This window comes from Ceratotherium simum, chromosome 14, assembly GCF_057802395.1.
Source record: "Ceratotherium simum simum isolate JZ-2026a chromosome 14, ASM5780239v1, whole genome shotgun sequence".
In the NCBI taxonomy this organism is placed as follows: domain Eukaryota; kingdom Metazoa; phylum Chordata; class Mammalia; order Perissodactyla; family Rhinocerotidae; genus Ceratotherium; species Ceratotherium simum.
In genome coordinates this window covers 35,899,091-35,911,390 of record NC_141913.1, presented here as the reverse complement: position 1 = coordinate 35,911,390, position 12,300 = coordinate 35,899,091, and the positions used below count along the sequence as shown (strand labels likewise).

The window sequence follows — 12,300 nt, the reverse complement described above, 5'->3', positions numbered from 1 at the left end:
GGTCTGTCCACATTCAATCTGATATTCTATGCTTTCTCCACCTCTGTTCTCAGCCCTAAGACATAGATTCCTGTTCTGATTGATGGCTTGGGGGTCCCCGAAGATCCTTAATCATTAAAGACAGATGCTATTCTTGAATTCCATTACATTTGGCAAACACGTTGGGTGGGCCTTCCAGTGAGGGTTGAACAAAAATGTTATCAGAACTTTTTCCCTTAAGGTTACCTAACAAGGAGTTCTGTGGAACCCCTCACTCCTCCAGGGATCTTGGGGGTCGTAGAACGTTGAGACAGAAAAGACCTTACAGATGACTTCACCCAGCCTACTTGGTGAGGAAACTTCAGGTCTAGGGGCCACGCAGCATTCTAGGGGGATAGCAGGGACACAAACCCAAAGTTCCTGAGTTCTAGCCCCACACAGTCTGCCAGTGTCACCACTTACACGTGACTTATATGTGATGTGCTCCAGCCTTTAATCTATGCACAAAATGGGAAAGTCCATTCAAAATTAGATACATTTTATAACATTCAATCTTGCAATCTGTTCATTCAATTCGTACTTTCAAGTGAAACTTGTACTTTTAGCAGTCCCAAGCTTTGTTTCAATGTTCAGTTTAAACCTCCTGCTCACCCAAATCCTGGCTCCTTCTTTCTATCACCCCTGTTGTAAGCCCAGTGGTGAGCGTATCTGGCCAGAACACCTGCACGCCTCTCTTCTGCTTTGCTCCTTAAAAATCCCTGCCTACCCCCTCCCTAGTGCCCTGACACCTGCTTGAGTAGGATTTATTTCTGTGGGACGAAGGGGCAGGGGTCAGTAGCCAACCTTCTGTGGGTGCTTGCTGGCGCCGTGAGGACAGAGGCTACACGCCCAGCACTCAGGCCAGCCCTGGCTCCTGCTCTGGTTCTCCCCGCGCAGCGAGCTGGATCCGCGGATGCTGCAGCCGTGGGCGAGCTGAGGGTCTTTAATGTCGCAGTTCTGTATCTCAGGGACAATGGGGATGGCGCTCCAGGAAAGCCAGCCTGATTGCCTGCGCGCATGCGCTCTTCTCGGGTATGGGAGGGCTTGCGTCTCCCTCTTCTGTCTTTCTGTCTTTTTCTGTCTCCCAGGATAAATCCCCCCAGATCTTTTTTTGTGCCTCTCTCTCTCCCTCTGTCCTTGTTCTCCTCCAACTTCCCACACGCTCATTGTCTCTGCCTCTGTCTCAACCCTACTCCTTTATTTCTGTCTCTCTCCCTTAATTGGCCATAATTTAGAGCTAAAGCCTATTATTCATAAGTTATTTGGTTGAATAAAAATTTAACTTTCCCATTCATACATTTAAAGGCTGAGAAGTGGAACAATATACATTTTTCACTTAAACACTAATTTAATCACAATTTAGTTTATGTCGCCCTAGGTCGAGCTCCTCCCACCCTTTAAATCCACGTCCATCAATATGAAATTGCCCACTCCGCACCCCATCCGAGCCCACGGGCTGAGGCAGCGCTCTCTGGCTCTGCTCCTCTAACACTTCGACATTGGGCGGCGCTGAGGACTGTGGGAGAATGTGGGGCTCAGACAGAAATGAGACTGTCAGCCCACGTTGCTCCCACCTCTCCAGACTCTGACTAGTCCCTGAGTGCATCGTATGCCTCCGGACAGGGGTGGGGAAGGAGCACACATGGGGTGGAATGCCCCAATTCAGAGATGGGTTGCATTCTCAGACGCTCTGCGTTGTTCTGGGAGCCTAGAGGCGGGGGGGAGCTGTCCAGCCCACAGCCTCCAGAGATCCCAGGCATGAGCTGCGGAGAAAGAAAGGGAAGTACAAATAATAATAACAACAATAGCATTAGCAAATTCTTACCCAGAGCCAGGCATTTTTATAAGCACTTCAAATGTTTGACTCATGTAATCTTTACAACAACCTATGAAACAGGCAATATTATTCTCATTTTACGGAACAATAAGTATAGAATAGGGTTGCCAGATAAAATATAGAATGGCCAATTAAATTTGAATTTCAGATAAACAAAGAATAATGTTTTAGTATAAGTGTATCCCAAATATTGGATAAGACGTATTTGTACTAAAACATTATTCATTGCTTATCTAATATTAAATTTAACTTGAAGTCCTGTGATCTTATTGGCTAAACCCGGTAATGTGAACTCAGAGAGGTAAAGAAACTCGTTCAAGGTCACGTGACTATACTAAGTGGCAGAGCCAGGATTCAAAGCCAGTCTGGCTGCAGAGGCGAGTCCTTGATTACCTCACCCTGCTGCCCCTCTCATGCCTGATCCTGCCTTCCCTTCCTTCCAGGTGCCTCCATTGCTCTGGGCTCTGCCTATGCGTTGAAGAGTCTAACTTGGACCTCCTTTCTCTAGATGGCCCCAACTGTCTTCCATGCAGGCAACTTAGCCACACTCTTCGTACCTTCCAGAAGCATAACTGGGTCATTCTATTAATTCCACACTTAGGTATTGAACACCTACAACACTCTTTGCTAAAGTAGCTCTGGCTAACAGATTAATTCCAGAAAAGACTGGAACAGTCCCCAGAAACCCTCTTCTTCTAGATAACCTTCGACATCACCCGGATTGGGGGTCTGCTATGCTCCAAACACTGTTGCACAGCCATTTTCAGCAGAGTGTCTGGAGACCATGTCCTCATGTTCATTGTCTACTCTAGGCAAATAACTCTAATGGGGTGATTCCCAGGCTAATTAGGATTGGAGGGTAATGCTTTTGGGGGGCAGACAGGGGAGTGTTTGGGCCCCATGGGGGCCTCTCATTTCACAGTCCATGACTGCTCCTTCATGAGACAGTTCCAAGGAGACATTCCCACCTTTCCTTATTCCCCGCTCCCACAGGTACTACTTTCCGTGCCAACGCTGGCTGGCGGTGGAGGAGGATGATGGCCAGCTGTCCAGGGAGCTGCTGCCAGTGGATGAGTCCTATGTACTGCCACGGAGCAAGGATGAGGAGGGTGGCGGAGGTGGTGACAACAACCCCCTCGACAACCTGGCCCTGGAGCAGAAAGGTTTCCTAAGCTAGGGCTGATTTCTTCCCTCTGGCATTCCTCCTCTCTGCCTCTCTTCCATCCTAGGTCTCCATCTTCCCTCCCTCCCCTGTGAGCTCTGGACACTTCCTCCTCTGGCATTCTATCTGTACTGTCTTTTCATTCCTCCATGGCAAGAATGGGGAGGTGAGGGGGGCATATTCCCACAGGTCTAGCGTAAGGCTGAGTATAAAGTACATGGCTTAGCATGGAGTTGTTGTCTGGAATGGAATGGAACGGAACAGAATGGAATAGAATAGAATAGAACAGAACAGAATAGAATAGTTGTAGCTGGTTCTGACTTAGTCTTGTGTCCTCCCCTCCAGGCACATTATATGCCCTCAATACATTTTTGTCAAGAGAAAGTGTGGACTTTTGAGTTCTGTGATGCTTGTGCTCCCTTCCTGGAAACTCACATCCCTAAAACTTTCCCCAACCTGGAGGAGTCAGACCAGGGCTCCTGGCTGATGAGACTCTGACCCTCACAGTCACCCCAAGTCTCCCCTAAGCATCCTACAACTTTACTGATTGAGGGATTTCCTGTGTGAGCTGGAGGTGGGGGTGACCTCATCTCTGCCTTCAGGAAGTTTCCAGACTAAAGGCAACTGTAGAACAACCCATGCTGCAAGTAGAGTGAGTCACAGAAATGGTCAATTCGAACATAGAAACGTGTTCTGTGTGGTTTCTCCCTCCTCCCTTCGTGGGAGGAGCGATCCACCACTCACTTCTCTACACTCCTCTCCTGGCAGATAAATCTACCACATTCTCAGTGACCGTAAAGACCGGGGACAAGAAGAACGCGGGCACAGATGCCAATGTCTTCATCACCCTCTTTGGCACACAAGACGACACTGGTAAGAAAGCAATGCAGGGCGAGGTTCACCCACGTTCCTCCCAGAGAGACTGGGAGATTCAGCAGAACTTTCCAAGGAAATCCTGGTCATGCCTGTGTCTCTCTCTTTTAAAAAAAAAAAAAATTAAGAATCCCCCTTTATTGTTTTATTTTATTTTATTGTGGGAAGAACACTTAACATGCTATTTATCCTCTTAACAAATTTTAAATGTCCAATACATTATTGTTGAATATAGGTATGTGTTGCACAGCAGATCTCTAGAGCCTATTCATCTTATTAAACTGAAACTTTATACCTGTTGATTAATAACTCCCCATTTCCTCCTCTCCCCAGTTCCTGGTACCCACCATTTCAGTTTTGATTTTATGAATTTGACTATTTTGGATACTTCATATAAGTGGAATTATGATATATTTGTCTTTCTGTGACTGGCTCATTTCACTTAGCGTAAGGTCCTCAAAGACCGTCCAGGTTTTTGCATATTGGAGAATTTCCTTCTTTTTAAAGGCTGAATAGTATTCCATTGTGTGACTGCATTGCATTTCCTTTATCCATTCATCTGTCAATAGACATTTAGGTCTTGTCCACATCTTGGCTATTGTAAACAGTGCTGCAATGAACATGGAAATGCAGATATCTTTTCAAGATCTTGATTTCAGTTCTTTTGGATATGTACCCAGGAGTGGGATTGCTGGATCATATGGTAGTTCTATTTTTAATTTTTTGAAGAACGTTCATACTATTTTCCATAGCAACTGCACCATTTTGCATTCCCACCAACTGTGTGCAAGGGTTCCAATTTCTCCATGTTTTCACCAACGCTTGTTGTCTTTTGTTTTATTTTTTTTTGATAGTAACCATCCTGACAAGCGTTGAGTTGATATCTCATCATACTTTTGATTTGCATTTCCCTGATGATTTGTAACAAATAACATTTTTTTTATATACTGTCGGTCATTTTTATGTCTTCTTTGGAGAAATGTCTATTTAAGTCCTTTGCCCATTTTTAAAATTGGGTTATTAGTTTTTTTGTTATTGAGTTGTAGGAGTTTCATATATATTTTGATGATTAACCCCTCATCAGCTATGTGGTTTGCAAATATTTTCTCCCATTCTGTAGGCTGCCTTTTCACCCTGTTTATCGTTTCCTTTGTTGTGCAGAAACTTTTTAATTTGATGTAATCTCACTTGTTTATTTTAATTTTTGTTGCTTATGCTTTTGGTGTCATATCCATGAAATCATTACCAAGACCAACGTCATGAAGCTTTTCCTCTATGTTTTCTTCTAAGAGTTTTACAGTTTCAGGTCTTACGTTTAAGTCTTTTGAGTTGATTTTTGTGTATGGTGTAAGATAAGGGTCCAAATTAATTCTTTTACATGTAGATGTCCAGTTTTCCCAGCATCATTATTGAGGAGACTATCCTTTCCCTGTTGTGTATTCTTGTATGCCTCTGACTCTTGACAGATTGCATGCAAGCAACCCCTTCAGCGAAAGGCAGTTTCTTTTTTCTTAAAAATCTCCATGTGAGGTGACTTGTCTACCTAGGTTGTGAACGTTGGTTCCTGTAGAAATTCTTCCTAAATCTTACTAGGTCAGTCCTACTGCACTGCAGGGGCAAAGAGCCCCCTGCCCTCTCTCCTATCCTCATTGCTACCTCTCCCACCCCAGAAGTGTTTGGAAGCCATATGAATCATCTTCCCTTCAGAGTCCTCTCACCGGGTAATGGTGCCTGATCTTATAGTCAGTCTTTTTCCAGGTCTTTCTGAAAGTTTTTACCACTTCCTGTGCCTTTCCTGGAAGTGTCATTCTGTTTGCCTTTCAAAATCATAACAATGGGCTCCTTAGTCCGAACAGTGAGTGGTCTCTTCTCTATGTCTGCTGCCAGCTTTCTCCTTCTGTTCTGATGGCAGAGGTAGCTGTAACTCTATCTCTACCTCAATAACAACCTGGGAAATGGTGGCTCCTCTCAAGGTCCAATGAGACTCAACCAATGGGTTCCATGGTACTCTCAATATGAGATGCTCAAGGAGTCTTGGAGTCATTCTGGAGCCTCTGCCAAGGCACTCAGAGAAGGTGGCATATAGTACTGCGGTCAGTCATCCACTTGGGCCACATGTTCAGCCATCCTGTCTGAATTAGGAGAGGAGCCAGTCCCTCAAGTAGTCATCATGTATTTACTCAAAACCTTTTGGGTCCAGAGCTCTGTGCCAAGCATTGTTGAAGAATGAAGGGACCTAATTGCTGACTTTGAGGTGCTCATATGCTAATACAATGGTGTGGTGGTAGAGCATGGACTCAAGCTTGACTGATTGGTTTAAATTTCTTCTCTATTAGCTGTGTGACCTTGGGCAAGTTGCTTAACCTATCTTTGCCTTAGTTTCTTCCATTTATAAAGTGGAGATTAAACTAGTATGTGCCACATGGGGTTGTGGACTTAATGAAATTGGACATGTGAAATATTTGAGACAAAGTGACACAATAAACATTAATTATTATTATGATTTAACAGGTTAGATAATGCGGGTAATGTACAATGAGTGAATTAGGTCATAACTTATAAATGGATGTTATTATGGTAGTTACTGAATCACAATCAATGGAATTGATGGGCCCTAACAACTGCTTTTATTTGCAAAGAAATTTCTATGTGATAGGCACATTCTCCAGCACTCAACAGTTTTGTTTTGTTTTGTTTTGTTTTGAGGAAGATCAGCCCTGAGCTAACATCCATGCTAATCCTCCTCTTTTTGCTGAGGAAGACCGGCTCTGAGCTAACATCTATTGCCAACCCTCCTCCTTTCCGCCCCCCCAAAGCCCCAGCAGATAGTTGTATGTCGTAGTTGCACATCCTTCTAGTTGCTGTATGTGGGACGTGGCCTCAGCATGGCCAGAGAAGCGGTGCGTCGGTGCGCGCCTGGGATCCGAACCTGGGCCGCCAGTAGCGTAGCGCGCATTTAACCGCTAAGCCACGGGGCCGGCCCGACAGTTTTCATCTTATCGAACTCTCACAACTCTATGGGGAAGGCACCAAGACCACCTCTTTTTACATTCGAGGAGACCAAATCTCAGAGAATTAAGTAATTTGCCCAAGGCCACCCAGATGGTAAGTGACCCAAGTGAACATGCATTGAACCAAGGTCTGTCAGACTTTGTGCACTTCAACCAGTCTTCAATGAATCTGTGAGTATCAGAAGACTTCCTACAGGAGGTTGGCCCAGAGCTGGGACTTACGGGGGTAGGGGGACTTGAAGGCAATGTAGCGCATGCTAAGGCAGGAGAGGATGGTGATGACTCTGAGACCCCCTCAAATTTCAGACCGACACCACGGTCAGGTTCCCAGGACTGATCATGTATATGAGATGGCTGGTGGGGGGCATTTGAAGCCATCCCTCCTTCCGTCATCCAGAGAAGAGTCTCCAGAGAATTCCCACATGCCCCACCCTGCAGGGGAGCCCCTGTTTCCTCAGGAGCATGGGGAGGGTGGATTTATCACTAGCTCCCTCTCCATGTGGAGAATCATGAGGGGTGGGGAAGGAGAGCAGACACTGACTTAGGGCCCCACCACTTCCTCCTGGATAATCTTGGATAACGCACTTAACTTCTTGGTGTGTCTCCTTTTCTTTAGATACAAACTGGAAATAAAATTACATACCTCAGAGTGTTATTGCAAAGCTCAATAAAAAGACACACACCGAAAAGAAAATTGCCAAATGTGGCAGTGTGCCCTGTGGATAGTAATTGCACAGCCTAAATTTGACGAAAGTTCCGAAATTTGGTCATTATGAGGAAAGACTAAAAGGGTGGTCAGACTAGGTTTGAAGGTCTCAGGCCCAGCCAGTCATGTTGGGGTCATTTGGTCGGCAGGAATGACCCTCCTGAAGTCCTCCAAGACCAACAGTGACAAGTTTGAGAGGGACAGCATCGAAATCTTCACAGTGGAGACGCTGGACCTGGGAGATCTGTGGAAAGTCAGGATCGGCCACGACAACACAGGTCTGGCTTCCTTCCCCTCTATTCCCTGCTAAGAATGTAAGGACCATGGATAGGTCCCTGTGGGTGTTTGGGATGAATCTGGGGGAAACTTGGATGTCATCTACCTTTCTTAATGACCCAACTTCCTCAGTCCCTTCAGCCCCGTGGAGCCCTGGCTGCACACAGTGATTCTGGTCTAATTGGTCTGGGGTGGAGCCTAGACACTGGTGATTTTTAAAGCCTTCCTCTATCCGCCCCCCTCAGTAATTTCAATGTGCCGCCAGATCTGAGAATCTCTGATCTAGCTCAGTGGTTCTCAAACTTGAGTGTGCATCAGAACCACCTGGGCTGGGGCTTGTTAAAACACAGATTTTTGGGCCCCACCCACACAGTCTTTGATTCAGTAGGTCTGGGGTGGGGCCCGAGAGTTTATATTTCTCATAAGTGATGCTGAGGCTGCTGGTCTGGGGACCCCACTTTGAGAACCAGTGATCTAGCCAATCCTTCCTGGAACCCACTGCCCTACAGCCAGACAAAGGCTGTGCCCAAGTTTGTTCTCTCTCAGTAAAGTATGACTCACTTTCTTGGTCTTCAAACCACATCTTCTAAGCCTAAAGAAGGAGGCCCTCTTCCTTGCCTCTGGGACTGAGGGACAGGGTTCTCTGCCTGGCTTCCATTTCCTTCGTTAAGCTTGAGCACTCATTTTCCCAGGAAGGACCATCGATCCTTCACTGATTTCCCTACCCTTCGTGCATCACACACTGAGGCCAGGGAGCTGGGAGTGTCATCCTGCTACTGGGTGAAATTATGAAGTCCTTGTTAACACAGGCTCTCTCTGCCATCCCCAGGTTTCCTGTTTGGAGCACCTTCCACCCTGGACAGTGTCCTTGCTTCCCTCCCCTCAGACTTTCTGCCTCCTGTCCTCTCTTCCCCTGCTCCTTCACTCTTGCTAATTTCACTGACGGCAGCCTGGAGTGTGATCCAGCTTCAGCTGGGTGTGTACCAGCTGAATCATTAACCAGCTGCATGATTAACAGGAATCATTTTAGCAATGCTGTAAGCAAAAGGATGGCATGTTCCTGGTGGAGCTGTAGGCATCAGATGTCAAGTAGGGCAGGATATTTGGAGTCCTTGAAGTTACCCACAGGAAGCCACCCCTGTAGAAGTCCTTGATGGATTCTGTGTCTCCTTCTTGCCAGGCAAGGCTCCAGGCTGGTTTGTAGACTGGGTAGAGGTGGATGCCCCATCTCTCGGAAAGTGCATGACATTCCCCTGCGGCCGCTGGCTGGCCAAGAATGAAGACGACGGGGCCATCGTCAGGGACCTCTTCCACGCGGAGCTTCAGACAAGACTGTACACGCCATGTAGGAACCGTGCACAGCAAGGCTGGCTGTCCTCCCGGACCCCATCACCCACCACCCCAACTCGATCCCAATCCCTCCTCCAACATTGACCCTAGGCCAGGCCCACCTTGGAGATTTGTGTCTCTCACTGCTTTCCCAAATTCCCTGGTACCTATGCAGGCTGTGGGCAGAGCCCTGGACCCAGGGAAAGGAAATATGGGACTTATTCTAAACTCTACCCCAAACTAGCTGGCGACAACAGGCAGAGAGCCTGACCTCTGTGGGGCTCAGTTTCCTCATCTGTAAAACAGAGATAATAATAGAGAATGGTTGTAAGACCCAAAAAAGAAGAAAGATAAGGGTGTAACTGTGAGGGATCATTATCAACCCCATCACCAATCCTCATTCCAGTCATTAACACGCCAAAGAAATCACCACTATAATTTCTTATCCCGATTGGGGAAAAAAAATAACTTGAAAAGAAGGTAAATGTAATTCCTTTTACCAGCTAAAGGAAAGGAAGAAGGGAAACAATTTGGTGAAGTTTTGACACTTCCCTTCCACTATCATCATCAGAAAGTGTGTATTAAAAGTTGATATACATATAGGGACATACTAGGTACTGGGAATCTAACTGAAATCAACCCAACTATAAAAATCTGTCTGAATTTGTTGAAATCTGAGCAAAACCCAGAGAATACAATTTCTTTCTAACCAAATAGTTACCTGTACCAAAAGATTTCTCCCAAACAGCTCATACTTAAACTGTGTGAATCAGTGATGAACATTTTTTTTCTTTCCTAAAGTGATTAAACTGGAAATGACCGATGGGACCAGTGGTCACCTCCATCAGAATATTTTCTGGTCCAAAACATGAAATAAAGTGTCATTTTCCTCTAGTAAAGTCCCTGCATATACAAAGCAAATGCTAGATCCAGCCACTGCCCCCAGGACCCGCCTGCAGTCTAGGACAGACACACTGACCTGATGGATGTACGCAGACCTGGCAGCAGTATTAGGTGGGACCCTTCAGGATAGAAGTACCCATTTCTCCCTTCATGCCCTTGACAGGCCTTGCTCTGTACAAAAAAAAAAAAAAATTATGGCCTGACCTTGAATATATTCGGTTCCAGTCTGATATGAAAGCTAGCCCATTCGCCCTTTGTCTTAGACTCACATTTGCATAAAGAAAAAAAATGCAGGAAAGACTTGACTTTCACGCTGAAGAGCTCTGGAGGCAGCTTCAAAGTGCAGCTCTCCCCAGGTGGGAGTGCAGAAAGGAGGGGTCTGCTGCTCAGAACCTACTGCCCTGATTGGAAAAGGTCTTGGGGGCCCAAAGCCAGGGAGCTCCAGAGACTAGGGAGCTGCAGCCCCAGGAATGGTGGGGAATGGTGCCCAGTCATCATTTTCAGGCACCTGGAAGGAATCAAAGCAGTTCCTCAAGGCTGCCCAATACACGTGAAGAACAGAACAAGATGGAGCCACTCATGGACTGACTAAAATGTACTGCCCACCCAGGAGAGGTATATAATAAGAAGGGGACCATTGTGGTGGTCCAAACTTATAGACTCCATGGGGGTGGTGGGACACAGTGTGGAGCCTTGAATGTCAGAATCATGCCATGTTAGGGCTGGGAGGGACCTTAGGCTTCAACCTATGTTCTGAGAATCCCTAGAAGGCGAAGGAGGTATCTCAGGGCAGCTGGTGGGAGGAGGGGGAAGGCTGAGAAGGGAAACCTCTTGCCCCAATTCGTGCAGTCAGAGCAACTTCTCAGCTTTAAAAAGTCAAGTTTTTTCTGAATGTTCTTGATAAGTGTATTTACAAGAATTCCATAATCAAAGAAACTGAAACCACAGATCTAGTTAAACTGTTTTATTTTACAGGTGAGGAGACTGAGGCCCAGAGAAGTATGGCCATTTGCCCAAGGACACACAGCTACTCAATGGCAGAGGCAGAACTAGAGACCAGGAAGCAAATCTGAGCTCAGGCCTAGAGCAATGAGGGCTGAAGGATGTGCTGTTCCTGCCCCCACATTTCCAGGGCTTCTCCCACTGCCAGCTAGTCTCAGGAAAGCTCATATCCATTGCCATCTTCTCTGCGCAAGGCCTCCCGGGCCTTAGGCCATGGAGAAACCCAAGAGGACTCAGAGGAAGGGACTGCACGCTGCAGAGATGGCACCTCTGTTATTGCCTGAGGGCCTGGTAGGGTCAGGACTGTCTTTCCCCTTAACCTGTTAGTGAGGACCCTGTTCAGGCAATTGTGGGACTGGTGGTCACTTCCATAGGCCACCCCTCCCTGTGGCTTGTGGGTAGGCAGCAGTCTTCACCTCCAGTTCACGACAACAGCACCCTTAGAGGTTGACCACAGAAGAGTTGGGGTTAGACAAGCCTGGGTTCAAGTTTGAGTTCCACCACTGACCAGCCATATGACCTGGGGCAAGTTACTTCACCTCTCTGAGCCTTGGTTTTCTCACCCGTAAAGGGGAGTATAACAATACCTATTCCCTGGGGTCATTGTGAAGGTTAAAGGAGGTGAGGAATGTAGACTGTTTAGTACAGAGTCTGGCATATAGCTCAATGAATGATGACTGTTACTACTACAGTTCCCAACAGAATAACTGTGATAATAAACGAAAGGGCAATTCCTCCTCTGAAGAAGGTTGGGGCCACCTGTGAGAAGGTGATTTCTAACGGGATTCCTTTCAAGGTCAAGACCACAGGTTGGGTAGATTTCCACTTGAACTGTTTCTCTGGGTTTCCCATCTTTTTTTAAATTGTGACCCAGAGTAAGTATACATATTTATACACAAATGCAACAAATAACTGTCACAAAAAAGGTTTACCCGCACTCTGTGTGATGGACAGTGATATTTTCTATTTGATTTTGTTCAATTCTATATATTTTAAAAATACTAGTGATCACCCACTAAATTCATTTCACAACCTGCTGATGGATCTTAGCCTGTACTTAGCAATACTCTCTCTTAGACCACTAGTCTCAACTTTAAGTTGAGATCTGAGTAAAATATTTGGATCTCTAGAATCACACTGTAGAGAATCTGAGGAGGGTTTGGGAAACTGTATTTTCAAAAAG

The 12,300-nt window shown here is 46.1% G+C and overlaps 1 protein-coding gene across 2 annotated transcripts in view; it reads left to right on the top strand.

Annotated features, from left to right (window-relative positions):
• The window catches only part of LOXHD1 (lipoxygenase homology PLAT domains 1), a 175,738-nt gene that overhangs the window by 107,216 nt on the left and 56,222 nt on the right, over positions 1–12,300 (top strand). For both annotated transcript variants that reach the window (XM_004422502.3, XM_087438825.1), the window contains exons 22-25: positions 2,849–3,018; positions 3,786–3,890; positions 7,757–7,885; positions 9,064–9,228. In XM_004422502.3, coding sequence (XP_004422559.2) covers positions 2,849–3,018; positions 3,786–3,890; positions 7,757–7,885; positions 9,064–9,228 — 569 coding nt within the window. The remainder of the gene's footprint in view (positions 1–2,848; positions 3,019–3,785; positions 3,891–7,756; positions 7,886–9,063; positions 9,229–12,300) is intronic.